Source organism: Scyliorhinus torazame, chromosome 22, assembly GCF_047496885.1.
Source record: "Scyliorhinus torazame isolate Kashiwa2021f chromosome 22, sScyTor2.1, whole genome shotgun sequence".
In the NCBI taxonomy this organism is placed as follows: domain Eukaryota; kingdom Metazoa; phylum Chordata; class Chondrichthyes; order Carcharhiniformes; family Scyliorhinidae; genus Scyliorhinus; species Scyliorhinus torazame.
In genome coordinates this window covers 53,010,646-53,025,587 of record NC_092728.1, presented here as the reverse complement: position 1 = coordinate 53,025,587, position 14,942 = coordinate 53,010,646, and the positions used below count along the sequence as shown (strand labels likewise).

The 14,942-nt window shown below is 48.3% G+C and overlaps 1 protein-coding gene across 1 annotated transcript in view; it reads right to left on the bottom strand.

Annotated features, from left to right (window-relative positions):
* The window catches only part of LOC140399089 (fibronectin type III domain containing protein 3C1-like), a 133,157-nt gene that overhangs the window by 27,999 nt on the left and 90,216 nt on the right, over nucleotides 1-14,942 (bottom strand). The window contains exon 4 of the mRNA XM_072488220.1: nucleotides 4,227-4,321. Coding sequence (XP_072344321.1) covers nucleotides 4,227-4,321 — 95 coding nt within the window. The remainder of the gene's footprint in view (nucleotides 1-4,226; nucleotides 4,322-14,942) is intronic.

Sequence of the window (14,942 nt, the reverse complement as noted above, 5' to 3'; positions counted from 1 at the left end):
GTTTTGATGCTCTCGCCCATGAAGACGGCCGTCACAATCTGCACTGGTCTACCTCTTGCCTCTGAGTCCATTTCTGCCTCCAGCCAGCCTTGTGAGGATGTGGGGCCGCCTCCAGCCCGTTCCCACCTCCCCGATGCCAAAATGGGGCAGGCGGGCTCCTCCAGGATGGAGACGGGATCGCAAGGTCAGGAAAATTGCAGATTCCGAATGTTACTCCCAACCTCGAAAATCCGGGCCAATGCGTAGATCAGCCATTATCTCATCGAAGGGCAGAAAAAGGTTAAGGGGCTGAATGGCCACCTCTTAATGTTACCTTCCAGCCCTATTTACCATCTGCCTTTACCTGTCAAGCCTAACTATTGCTGGATTCCCTCAGACCCATTTATTATTGTTCAGCAATTTGTTTTACAGTGCTGTTTTGCATGCCTGGCTACCAAAAAATAAAAAATCTATAGTCACAATATATTGCCAACAAAGCAATGATCAACACCTGACAGAACTTGGGTTATTAAAAGCATATCTTAGCACTTAAGAAACAGATACCAATTTTTAAAAATCTACACAAGGATTGGAAAGATATTGTCGGCCAGTTTATTCAGGGGCGACAGATCGTATTTTGATATTGCACTAAAACCTGGTCTACCTTGTATTCCTCAGGAACACCATCTATTACTCACCGAACTATATAGTCAGAGAAGTGTTATGTGATTTAATCGGTATTGAGCTTTCAAGTTCCACATTCTGCATCAACCACAAAGGGATTAAGCTTTCCTCTTCTTGGCCTTGTTATCGAATAATGAACGTAGATTTTGTGAATTGGTGGAAGAATCTGTTCATGCCGCATAGGAACATAGAAAATAGGAGGTAGAGGCCATTCGGCCCTTCGAGCCCGCTCCGCCATTCATTCTGACCACGGGTGGTCATCCAACTCAATAGCCTGATCCTACCCCCCCCCCCCCGCACCCCCCCCATCATATTCTTTGATCTCCTTAGCCCCAAGTGCTCAACCTAACTGCTTCTTGAAAACTGTTTTGGCCTCAACTGCTTTCTGTGGTAACGAATTCCACCGGCTCACCACTCCCCAGGTGAAGAAATTTCTCCTCATCTCTGGCCTAAATGGTCACCTTGTATCCTCAGACTGTGACCCCTGGTTCTGGGCACCCCACCATCGGGAACATCCTTCCTGCATCTACCCTGTCTGGACCTGTTAGAATTTTATAGGTTTCTATGAGATCTCCCCTCATTCTTCTGAACTCCAGTGAATACAATCCGAACCGACTCAATCTCTCCTCATGTATCCATCCCAGGAATCAGACTGATAATCCTTCGCTGCGCTCTCTCTGGAGCAAGAACATCGTTCTTCAACGCATAGACGTGCAGCTTGGCCCCTGGGCAGGAGATAAATGCAAATGATCTGGGAAAGCCCTTAATGTAAACCATAATGAGTGGGATGACCATGGGTGGGTGGAGAATCCTCTTTCCATTCTCATCAATTGTTTAATTTCATGAAAACAACTTCAAACCAAAAATCTAAATATGCTAGAAATTGGAAATTAAAAGATAGGAGAATGCTCAAAACACTTGGGAAGTCAGGCAAACAAACAGAGCAACATATCAGGTCGATGGCTTTCCAGCAGGTTTTAAGCAGATACTATGGAAAGGCATGAGGGTTGGAAGGTGGAAGGCTGATTAATTGACAAAAGGGATGATGGTGCAAGGCAAAAAGGAGCAGTAATGGGGCAAGTGAAGAGAAGCCTCTTCCTTCTTCACACATCTGCTCTCGCTTCTTCCCCTCCTTTTCAGTGCCTCAATCGGGTTTCCCTTGTCCTCACGTTCAGCAAGATTATCTCCCACCGGTTTCAGCATGCTGCCACCACGGAACACTTCCACCCCTCAACTTTCAGCATTCTGAACATACGAGCATACGTATTGGGAACGGGAGTAGGCCACTCGGCCCCTCGAGCCCGCTCTGCCATTCAATAAGATCATGGCTGATTTGATTGTAACCTCAACTCTCCATTCCTGCCTACCCCAATAACCTATCACCACCACCCCTTCTGCCCCAACCCGCTCTTGCTTCTCAAGAATCTATCTATCTGTCTGAAAAATATTCAAGGACTCGGCTTCTACCACCTTTTGAGGTGGAGAGTTCCAAAGATTCATGATCCTCAGAGAAAGAAATTCTCCTCATCCCTGTTTCAAATGGGCGAGCCCTTATTTTTAAACAGCGATCCCTAGTTCTAGATTCTCCCACAAGTCCCTATCAAGGCCCCTCAGGATCTTGTATGTTTCAATGAAGTCACCTCTTACTCTTCTGAACTCCAATGGATACAAGCCCAGCCTGTCCAATCTTTCCTCAAAAGACAACCTGCCTAATCCTAGTATTAGTTTCGTAAACCTTCTCTGAACTGCTTCCAACGCTGGACCTCTGCGACAGACCCGTCCACTCTTCAATCACGGCATGGTGGCATGGTGGTTAGCACTACTGCCTCACAGCATCAGGGGCCCAGGTTCAATTCCGGCTTTGGGTGACTGCGTGAGTTTCCTCCGGGTGCTCCGGCTTCCTCCCACAGTCCAAAGATGTGCAGATTAAGTGGATTGGCCATGCTAAATTGCCCCTTAGTGTCCAAAGATGCGCAGGTTAGGTGGGGTTGCGGGGGAGTGCGCCGAAGTAGGGTACTCTTTCAGACGGTCGGTGCAGACTCGATGGGCTGAATGGCCTCCTTCTGCAGTGTAGGGATTCTACGGATCACCTTTAACACCCACTCCACTTCCCACAGCACCTTTCCAGGCCAGCGCAGGAAATTCAATGCCTGCCCACAAACACTCTTCCAGGCGAAACAGCAATTTACCTGTGCTTCTATGAATTTAATATGCTGTTTTTGTTGCTCCCAAGCTGGTTTCCTCTACTTTGGGGGAACCAAAAACAAACCGGTTGACCCCTTTGCCATCATGAGCTTCTGGTCACTCACTATTTTAATTCGCTGCCCCACCCCCACTCTGACCCATCGGTGTGTTCAGCCTCCTGCACTGTAGCAGTGAATCCTAACAAAAACTCGAGGAACTGATCCCACCTTTCAGTCAGGCATTTTACAATATTCCAGACTCAGCACTGACTTCAACAATGTCAGCTCGTGAACATTGCTTGCATGTTGTCAGAAAGCGGGTGCTGAATGATGGTTTTGCTGTTATTTACAGTGGCTCTATCACATCTTTTGTGATGAAGCTTGTTTCTTCTTTACTTGTTCTCCATCACCAATTCCTTTTTTCCTCATCATTACTGCCTTCCACCACGTCTCAGATCCTCCCTTTTGCCTTTTCTTCACTTTCACCTCAGTTTTTGCTTAAGAACTGTTATATCTCTAAACGTTTCCAATTCTGATGAAAAACCATTCATTGGCCATTGGTGATGGGCTTGGGGGCAGGAAAGTTGGCAAAATGTACATGGAAGATATCAGATGGTGTGCTCAATGCCTTCCCATCACCATGCCATTCCTGCCAGTGGCAGAAACAATAGTAAACAGCCCCTCGGCCTGGAACCCAATTGAGCCATTTCAGTGGCCAATTAAGAGCCACTTGCCACATTGGTCGAGATCTTACCAACAGTGGAGGGGGGGGGGGGGGGGGCACTGCCACAAGGGGAGGCAGCCGTTTAAGCTCTAGCATGTTCCATGAGTGGGCCTCTCTTTTGGGCATTCTTTGCCCCTCAAAGATGCAATAGCCAGTGATGGCATTGGTGCCAGATGCCTTAAGTGGCCAGCCCCCACCCCCTTCGCAGTGGCCTGCCTGAATGCATCCAGCACCCGCAGCCTCCCTTAATCTAACTCTGAGGGCACATAGCCATTGGTGCATCTTCCTCCTCCAGTACAGTCCCAATATTGACCACTATTAGCAGTGGCACTGCTGAGGCAGCTGAGCTGTCAGCCCTCTTGGTGGGGGAGGGGGTTATCGTTGTAGTGAATAGAATGACAGCCCTGGTGGCGGCCATTTATTTGTCTCTCGTCAGTAAAAATGCGGCTCTGCATCCCGTCACCGCCAAAGTGTGATCAAATCCACTTTTGGCCGAGACACGGAACCCCAGCCTTGTCTGAAAATTCCCGGCCACTAACTCAGTTTCCCCCATAACAGATGCTGCCTGACAAGCATTTCCTGAGGACATCTCAAAACATTGCACCTCATCAGCGGATGTCTGTTTGCGGGTATAAGCGAGGAGCGCACCGACTCACCATGTGTGTTGCTTCCTCCAGGTCCAGGATCTGCGAACGACCCACGTCCAAGTCACATAGGCGGCCAAGTGCAAACGCAGCGCTTGTACCACAGCCTAGAGAGGGAAATCAGAGAGAGTTACGTCCAGCAGAAATGATACCTTGGGTGGAATTTTCTCCTGCTTTCTCTTTCACTTGTGCTCACGAAGATGAGGGGCGTCAGAGTTGGAAGAGTGGACTCATTTCAGCTGCTCAATGGCAGCATCGAGGGCAAACAAATCAGCTGGAGTAGAGGATGATGATGGTTTAAAATGATCTTCTAGTCCACAATCCCTTTTTCTCTCTCGGACTTTCTTATCTCTCTGTTAAACCTACACAAGGACAGTCAATGCTCCAACTAAACCTTCCTTTCTTCTCCAAATATGTCAACCTATGTGACCTTCCTTCCTCCATATGGGCTTTCCCACTATTTCCTATTTGGTCTCCTTTCGGCATGCTCAGCACCATTGAGCACCTTATCCTCCACTACTTTTCCTCCTCCGTAATCCTTGCACCCTTTGAAAGCTCAATCGCAGTCTCGTCCAATCAGTTCTTCTTGAATTACTTTGATTTCTCCCCAACACTTATCCTTGCAGCTTTGGGCATTAGCCTTTTAGTTTTCTTTAAATTTCAGTTTCAGGGATACAAATCAAAAGATGGAGATAAGGGGGACTTCTGTCTCTTGGAAAAGGCAGACTTGCTCTAACATGTTGAGTATATTTGTCAAACCAGACAATATATTAATAATCAATCGCTGGGTCACTTTGAACTCTGAATGCATTGCACACAAACCATTCCCAATATCACTTACCCGCAGATATCTCGGAAAGATCTGTACCTGCCCTGCATGCATTAGTTGACGGACTGACAGGAATTCACCAACAGGTAAGAACATACTGTTTATTACTCTAGAGGTTCACAATTCATTGTGTCTGCAGTGTAAAAAAAGTTTTCTTAAAAGTATACAATACCTATCTATATTTGAACAGTGACAGCTAATTGATAAGGAAAATTTATTAGTTCGGAATAATTAATTGCTCTTTAACTTGCTGTTTCACAGCAATAAATAGAAATAATACTCTGACTTCTTTTCTTTAATTTTCTCCCACAGTTTGACCGAGTTGGAACAGGACCAATGATCACAAATCCCCGTTTTTTATATTTGTTCTCAAACGGAAATGTTGAAACTAGGATGGAAGGGGAGTGGGCACGGAAGCAATAGGTCAGAAGGTGAGAGCATTGAGGGAGAACTAGGGAATAGGGACAGTGTGGCTCTGAGGCAGAGCAGACAGGGAGAAGTTGCTGAACACAGCGGGTCTGGTGGCCTGAAGTGCATATGTTTTAATGCAAGAAGTATTACAGGTAAGGCAGATGAACTTAGAGCTTGGATTAGTACTTGGAACTATGATGTTGTTGCCATTACAGAGACCTAGTTGAGGGATGGGCAGGATTGGCAGCTAAACGTTCCAGGATTTAGATGTTTCAGGTGGGATAGAGGGGGATGTAAAAGGGGTGACGGAGTTGCGCTACTGGTTAGGCAGGATATCACAGCTGTACTACGGGAGGACACCTCAGAGGGCAGTGAGGCTATATGGGTAGAGATCAGGAATAAGAAGGGTGCAGTCACAATGTTGGGGGTTTACTACAGGCCTCCCAACAGCCAGCAGGAGATAGAGGAGCAGATAGGTAGACAGATTGTGGAAAAGAGTAAAAACAACGGGTTGTGGTGATGGAAGACTTCAACTTCCCCAATATTGACTGGGACTCACTTAGTGCCAGGGTCTTAGACGGGGCAGAGTTTGTAAGGAGCATCCAGGAGGGCTTCTTAAAACAATATGTAGACAGTCCAACTAGGGAAGGGGCGGTACTGGACCTGGTATTGGGGAATGAGCCCGGCCAGGTGTTAGAAGTTTCAGTAGGGGAGCATTTCGGGAAAAGTGACCACAATTCAGTAAGTTTTAAAGTGCTGGTGGGCAAGGATAAGAGTGGTCCTAGGGTGAATGTGCTGAATTGGGGGAAGGCTAATTTTAACAATATTAGGTGGGAACTGAAGAACCTAGATTGGGGGCGGATGTTTGAGGGCAAATCAACATCTGACATGTGGGAGGCTTTCAAGTGTCAGTTGAAAGGAATTCAGGACCAGCATGTTCCTGTGAGGAAGAAGGATAAATACGGAAAATTTCGGGAACTTTGGATAACGAGAGATATTGTAGGCATCGTCATAAAGAAAAGGGAGGCATTTGTCAGGGCTAAAAGGCTGGGAACAGACGGAGCCTGTATGGAATATAAAGAAAGTAGGAAGGAACTTAAGCAAGGAGTCAGGAGGGCTAGAAGGGGTCACGAAAAGTCATTGGCAAATAGGGTTAAGGAAAATCCCAAGGCTTTTTACACGTACATAAAAAGCAAGAGGGTAGCCAGGGAAAGGGTTGGCCCATTGAAGGATAGGCAAGGGAATCTATGTGTGGAGCCAGAGGAAATGGGCGAGGTACTAAATGAATACTTCGCATCAGTATTCACTAAAGAGAAGGAATTGGTAGATGTTGAGTCTGGAGAAGGGTGTGTAGATAGCCTGGGTCACATTGAGATCCAAAAAGACGAGGTGTTGGGCGTCTTAAAAAATATTAAGGTAGATAAGTCCCCAGGGCCTGATGGGATCTACCCCAGAATGCTGAAGGAGGCTGGAGAGGAAATTGCTGAGGCCTTGACAGAAATCTTTGGATCCTCACTGTCTTCAGGTGATGTTCCGGAGGACTGGAGAATAGCCAAAGTTGTTCCTCTGTTTAAGAAGGGGAGCAAGGATAATCCAGGGAACTACAGGCTGGTGAGCCTTACTTCAGTGGTAGGGAAATTACTGGAGAGAATTCTTCGAGACAGGATCTACTCCCATTTGGAAGCAAATGGACGTATTAGTGAGAGGCAGCATGGTTTAGTGAGGGGGAGGTCGTGTCTCACTAACTTGATAGAGTTTTTCGAGGAGGTCACAGAGATGATTGATGCAGGTAGAGCAGTGGATGTTGTCTATATGGACTTCAGTAAGGCCTTTGACAAGGTCCCTCATGGTAGACTGGTACAAAAGGTGAAGTCACACGGGATCAGGGGTGAGCTGGCAAGGTGGATACAGAACTGGCTAGCTCATAGAAGGCAGAGAGTAGCAATGGAAGGATGCTTTTCTAATTGGAGGGCTGTGACCAGTGGTGTTCCACAGGGATCAGTGCTGGGACCTTTGCTGTTTGTAGTATATATAAATGATTTGGAGGAAAATGTAACTGGTCTGATTAGTAAGTTTGCAGACGACACAAAGGTTGGTGGAATTGCAGATAGTGATGAGGACTGTCAGAGGATACAGCAGGATTGTTTGGAGATTTGGGCGGAGTAGTGGCAGATGGAGTTTAATCCGGACAAAGGTGAGGTAATGCATTTTGGAAGGTCTAATGCAGTTAGGGAATATACAGTGAATGGTAGAACCCCCAAGAGTATTGAAAGTCAGAGAGATCTAGGTGTACAGGTCTACAGGTCACTGAAAGGGGCAACAAAGGTGAAGGTAGTCAAGAAGGCATACAGCATGCTTGCCTTCATTGGCCGGGGCATTGAGTATAAGAATTGGCAAGTCATGTTGCAGCTGTATAGAACCTTAGTTAGGCCACACTTGGAGTATAGTGTTCAATTCTGGTGGCCACACTACCAGAAGGATGTGGAGGCTTTAGAGAGGGTGCAGAAGAGATCTACCAGAATGTTGCCTGGTATGGAGGGCATTAGCTATGAGGAGCGGTTGAATAAACTCGGTTTGTTCTCACTGGAATGGCGGAGGTTGAGGGACGACCTGATAGAGGTCTACAAAATTATGAGGGGCATAGACCGAGTGGATAGTCAGAGGCTTTTCCCCAGGGTAGAGGGGGTCAATTACTAGGGGGCATAGGTTTAAGGTGAGAGGGGCAAGGTTTAGAGTAGATGTACGAGGCAAGTTTTTTACACAGAGGGTAGTGGGTGCCTGGAACTCGCTACCGGAGGAGGTGGTGGAAGCAGGGACGATAGTGACATTTAAGGGGCATCTTGACAAATACATGAATAGAACATAGAACATAGAACAAGACAGCGCAGTACAGGCCCTTCGGCCCACGATGTTGCACCGAAACAAAAGCCATCTAACCTACACTATGCCATTATCATCCATATGTTTATCCAATAAACTTTTAAATGCCCTCAATGTTGGCGAGTTCACTACTGTAGCAGGTAGTGCATTCCACGGCCTCACTACTCTTTGCGTAAAGAACCTACCTCTGACCTATGTCCTATATCTATTACCCCTCAGTTTAAAGTTATGTCCCCTCGTGCCAGCCATTTCCATCGAGAAGGCTCTCACTGTCCACCCTATCCAACCCCCTGATCATTTTGTATGCCTCTATTAAGTCTCCTCTTAACCTTCTTCTCTCCAACGAAAACAACCTCAAGTCCATCAGCCTTTCCTCATAAGATTTTCCCTCCATACCAGGCAACATCCTGGTAAATCTCCTCTGCACCCGCTCCAAAGCCTCCACGTCCTTCCTATAATGCGGTGACCAGAACTGTACGCAATACTCCAAATGCGGCCGTACCAGAGTTCTGTACAGCTGCAACATGACCTCCTGACTCCGGAACTCAATCCCTCTACCAATAAAGGCCAACACTCCATAGGCCTTCTTCACAACCTTATCAACCTGGGTGGCAACTTTCAGGGATCTATGTACATGGACACCTAGATCCCTCTGCTCATCCACACTTTCAAGAACTTTACCATTAGCCAAATATTCCGCATTCCTGTTATTCCTACCAAAGTGAATCACCTCACACTTCTCTACATTAAACTCCATTTGCCACCTCTCAGCCCAGCTCTGCAGCTTATCTATATCCCTCTGTAACCTGCTACATCCTTCCACACTATCGACAACACCACCGACTTTAGTATCGTCTGCAAATTTACTCACCCACCCTTCTGCGCCTTCCTCTAGGTCACTGATAAAAATGACAAACAGCAACGGCCCCAGAACAGATCCTTGTGGTACTCCACTTGTGACTGAACTCCATACTGAACATTTCCCATCAACCACCACCCTCTGTCTTCTTTCAGCGAGCCAATTTCTGATCCACATCTCTAAATCACCCTCAATCCCCAGCCTCCGTATTTTCTGCAATAGCCTACCGTGGGGAACCTTATCAAACGCTTTGCTGAAATCCATATACACCACATCAACTGCTCTACCCTCATCTACCTGTTCAGTCACCTTCTCAAAGAACTCAATAAGGTTTGTGAGGCATGACCTACCCTTCACAAAGCCATGCTGACTATCCCTGATCATATTATTCCTATCTAGATGATTATAAATCTTGTCTCTTATAATCCCCTCCAAGACTTTACCCACTACAGATGTGAGGCTCACCGGTCTATAGTTGCCGGGGTTGTCTCTGCTCCCCTTTTTGAACAAAGGGACCACATTTGCTGTCCTCCAGTCCACTGGCACTATTCCTGTAGCCAATGATGACATAAAAATCAAAGCCAAAGGTCCAGCAATCTCTTCCCTGGCCTCCCAGAGAATCCTAGGATAAATCCCATCAGGTCCCGGGGACGTATCTATTTTCAGCCTGTCCAGAATTGCCAACACCTCTTCCCTACGTACCTCAATGCCATCTATTCTATTAGCCTGGGGCTCAGCATTCTCCTCCACAACATTATCTTTTTCCTGGGTGAATACTGACGAAAAATATTCATTTAGTATCTCGCCTATCTCTTCAGACTCCACACACAATTTCCCATCCCTGTCCTTGACTGGTCCTACTCTTTCCCTAGTCATTCGCTTATTCCTGACATACCTATAGAAAGCTTTTGGGTTTTCCTTGATCCTTCCTGCCAAATACTTCTCATGTCCCCTCCTTGCTCGTCTTAGCTCTCTCTTTAGATCCTTCCTCGCTACCTTGTAACTATCCATCGCCCCAACTGAAACTTCACACCTCATCTTCACATAGGCCTCCTTCTTCCTCTTAACAAGAGATTCCACTTCCTTGGTAAACCACGGTTCCCTCGCTCGACGCCTTCCTCCCTGCCTGACCGGTACATACTTATCAAGAACACGCAGTAGCTGATCCTTGAACAAGCCCCAGTTATCCAGTGTGCCCAACACTTGCAGCCTACTTCTCCACCTTATCCCCCCCAAGTCACGTCTAATGGCATCATAATTGCCCGTCCCCCAGCTATAACTCTTGCCCTGCGGTGTATACTTATCCCTTTCCATCATTAACGTAAACGTCACCGAATTGTGGTCACTGTCCCCAAAGTGCTCTCCTACCACCAAATCCAACACCTGGCCTGGTTCATTACCCAAAACCAAATCCAACGTGGCCTCGCCTCTTGTTGGCCTGTCAACATATTGTTTCAGGAAACCCTCCTGCACACACTGTACAAAAAACGACCCATCTATTGTACTCGAACTATATCTTTTCCAGTCAATATTTGGAAAGTTAAAGTCTCCCATAATAACTACCCTGTTACTATCGCTCTTATCCAGAATCATCTTCGCCATCCTTTCCTCTACATCCCTAGAACTATTAGGAGGCCTATAAAAAACTCCCAACAGGGTGACCTCTCCTTTCCTGTTTCTAACTTCAGCCCATACTACCTCGGAAGAAGAGCCCCCATCTAGCATCCTCTCCGCCACCGTAATACTGCTCTTGACTAGCAGCGCCACACCTCCCCCTCTTTTGCCTCCTTCTCTGAGCTTACTAAAACACCTAAACCCCGGAACCTGCAACATCCATTCCTGTCCCTGCTCTATCCATGTCTCCGAAATGGCCACAACATCGAAGTCCCAGGTACCAACCCATGCTGCCAGTTCCCCTACCTTGTTTCGTATACTCCTGGCATTGAAGTAGACACACTTCAAACCACCTACCTGAACACTGGCCCCCTCCTGCGACGTCAAATCTGTGCTCCTGACCTCTATACTCTCATTCTCCCTTACCCTAAAACTACAATCCAGGTTCCCATGCCCCTGCTGCATTAGTTTAAACCCGCCCAAAGAGCACTAACAAATCTCCCCCCCAGGATATTTGTGCCCCTCAGGTTCAGATGTAGACCATCCTGTCTGTAGAGGTCCCACGTTCCCCAGAAAGAGCCCCAGTTATCCAGAAATCTGAATCCCTCCCGCCTGCACCATCCCTGTAGCCACGTGTTTAAATGCTCTCTCTCCCTATTCCTCATCTCACTATCACGTGGCACGGGCAACAACCTAGAGATAACAACTCTGTTTGTTCTACTTCTGAGCTTCCATCCTAGCTTCCTGAAAGCCTGCCTGACATCCTTGTCCCCTTTCCTACCTATGTCGTTAGTGCCAATGTGGACCACGACTTGGGGCTGCTCCTCCTCCCCCCTAAGGACCCGGAAAACACGATCCGAGACATCACGTACCCTTGCACCTGGGAGGCAACATACCAAACGCGAGTCTCTCACGCTCCCACAAAATCTCCTATCTGTGCCCCTGACTATAGAGTCCCCAATTATTAATGCTCTGCTCCTCTCCCCCCTTCCCTTCTGACCAACAGGGACAGACTCCGTGCCAGAGGCTCGTACCCCATGGCTTACCCCTGGTAAGTCGTCCCCCCCACAAGTATCCAAAGCGGTATACTTGTTTCTCAGGGGAACGACTGCAGGGGATCCCTGCACTGACTGCTTTTTCCCAGTCCCTCCTACAGTTACCCACCTATCTCCAATTTTTGGTGTAACTAATTCCCTGAAGCTGCTATCTATGACCCCCTCTGCCTCCCGAATGATCCAAAGTTCTTCCAACTCCAGCTCCAGTTCCCTAACTCGGTCTTGGAGGAGCTGGAGATGGCAGCACTTCCTGCAGGTAAAAACAGCAGGGACACTAACTGCATCCCTCACCTCAAACATCCTGCAGGAGGAACATTGCACTCCCTTCCCTGCCATTCCTCTAACTTTCTACCAAGATCTGGCTAACAACTAAATAAAATTTTTTTATTAAAAAAATAATAATAATAATAAAATATGGTACTTACCTCACACCAATGGGTTTTATTATTAGGTTAGAGGAGGAGGGCGGGTGGGAGACACTACACGTGTAGTGTCTCGGGTTTCCACTCCACCAGAATTTATTGGTGAGGGTCTTCCCAGAAGTCCGCGGGTCGACTTCCTGTTCCCGCCTTAAACACTAAAATTTTAAAAAATTTTCAGCTCCCGCTGAAATTGACTAACCAGCCAGCTCCACTCCCGCCAAAATCGACTGGCCTGCCCCTGCAAAGACAAGTGTTTTTAAAGGACAGACTTACCTCCCAGCAGCCACTTCCGCACAGCTCCCGCTGAAATTGACTAACCAGCCAGCTCCACTCCCGCCAAAATCGACTGGCCTGCCCCTGCAAAGACAAGTGTTTTTAAAGGACAGACTTACCTCCCAGCAGCCACTTCCGCACAGCTCCCGCTGAAATTGACTAACCAGCCAGCTCCACTCCCGCCAAAATCGACTGGCCTGCCCCTGCAAAGATAAGTGTTTTTAAAGGACAGACTTACCTCCCAGCAGCCACTTCCGCACAGCTCCCGCTGAAATTGACTAACCAGCCAGCTCCACTCCCGCCAAAATCGACTGGCCTGCCCCTGCAAAGACAAAGTGTTTTTAAAGGACAGACTTACCTCCCAGCAGCCACTTCCGCACAGCTCCCGCTGAAATTGACTAACCAGCCAGCTCCACTCCCGCCAAAATCGACTGGCCTGCCCCTGCAAAGACAAGTGTTTTTAAAGGACAGACTTACCTCCCAGCAGCCACATCCGCACAGCTCCCGCTGAAATTGACTAACCAGCCAGCTCCACTCCCGCCAAAATCGACTGGCCTGCCCCTGAAAAGACAAGTGTTTTTAAAGGACAGACTTACCTCCCAGCAGCCACTTCCGCACAGCTCCCGCTGAAATTGACTAACCAGCCAGCTCCACTCCCGCCAAAATCGACTGGCCTGCCCCTGCAAAGACAAGTGTTTTTAAAGGACAGACTTACCTCCCAGCAGCCACTTCCGCACAGCTCCCGCTGAAATTGACTAACCAGCCAGCTCCACTCCCGCCAAAATCGACTGGCCTGCCCCTGCAAAGACAAGTGTTTTTAAAGGACAGACTTACCTCCCAGAAGCCACTTCCGCACAGCTCCCGTTGAAATTGACTAACCAGCCAGCTCCACTCCCGCCAAAATCAACTGGCCTGCCCCTGCAAAGATAAGTGTTTTTAAAGGACAGACTTACCTCCCAGCAGCCACTTCCGCACAGCTCCCGCTGAAATTGACTAACCAGCCAGCTCCACTCCCGCCAAAATCGACTGGCCTGCCCCTGCAAAGACAAAGTGTTTTTAAAGGACAGACTTACCTCCCAGCAGCCACTTCCGCACAGCTCCCGCTGAAATTGACTAACCAGCCAGCTCCACTCCCGCCAAAATCGACTGGCCTGCCCCTGCAAAGACAAGTGTTTTTAAAGGACAGACTTACCTCCCAGCAGCCACTTCCGCACAGCTCCCGCTGAAATTGACTAACCAGCCAGCTCCACTCCCGCCAAAATCGACTGGCCTGCCCCTGCAAAGACAAGTGTTTTTAAAGGACAGACTTACCTCCCAGCAGCCACTTCCGCACAGCTCCCGCTGAAATTGACTAACCAGCCAGCTCCACTCCCGCCGAAATCGACTGGCCTGCCCCTGCAAAGACAAGTGTTTTTAAAGGACAGACTTACCTCCCAGCAGCCACTTCCGCGCAGCTCCCGCTGAAATTGACTAACCAGCCAGCTCCACTCCCGCCAAAATCGACTGGCCTGCCCCTGCAAAGACAAGTGTTTTTAAAGGACAGACTTACCTCCCAGCAGCCACTTCCGCACAGCTCCCGCTGAAATTGACTAACCAGTCAGCTCCACTCCCGCCGAAATCGACTGGCCTGCCCCTGCAAAGACAAGTGTTTTTAAAGGACAGACTTACCTCCCAGCAGCCACTTCCGCACAGCTCCCGCTGAAATTGACTAACCAGCCAGCTCCACTCCCGCCAAAATCGACTGGCCTGCCCCTGCAAAGACAAGTGTTTTTAAAGGACAGACTTACCTCCCAGCAGCCACGTCCACACAGCTCCCGCTGAAATTGACTAACCAGCCAGCTCCACTCCCGCCAAAATCGACTGGCCTGCCCCTGCAAAGACAAGTGTTTTTAAAGGACAGACTTACCTCCCAGCAGCCACATCCACACAGCTCCCGCTGAAATTGACTAACCAGCCAGCTCCACTCCCGCCGAAATCGACAGGCCTGCCCCTGCAAAGACAAGTGTTTTTAAAGGACAGACTTACCTCCCAGCAGCCACTTCCGCACAGCTCCCGCTGAAATTGACTAACCAGCCAGCTCCACTCCTGCCAAAATCGACTGGCCTGCCCCTGCAAAGACAAGTGTTTTTAAAGGACAGACTTACCTCCCAGCAGCCACTTCGACAAATAGGATGGGAATAGAGGGATACGGACCCAGGAAGTGTAGAAGGTTGTAGTTTAGTCGGGTAGCATGGTCAGCACGGGCTTGGAGGGCCGAAGGGCCTGTTCCTGTGCTGTACATTTCTTTGTTCTTTGTTCTTTGTTTGTTATTGTGACGGGGGTGGGGAAGGGCGGGGAGGGGTGGTGGTGGTATCCACAGGATGAATACAACTGATGTATCCACTC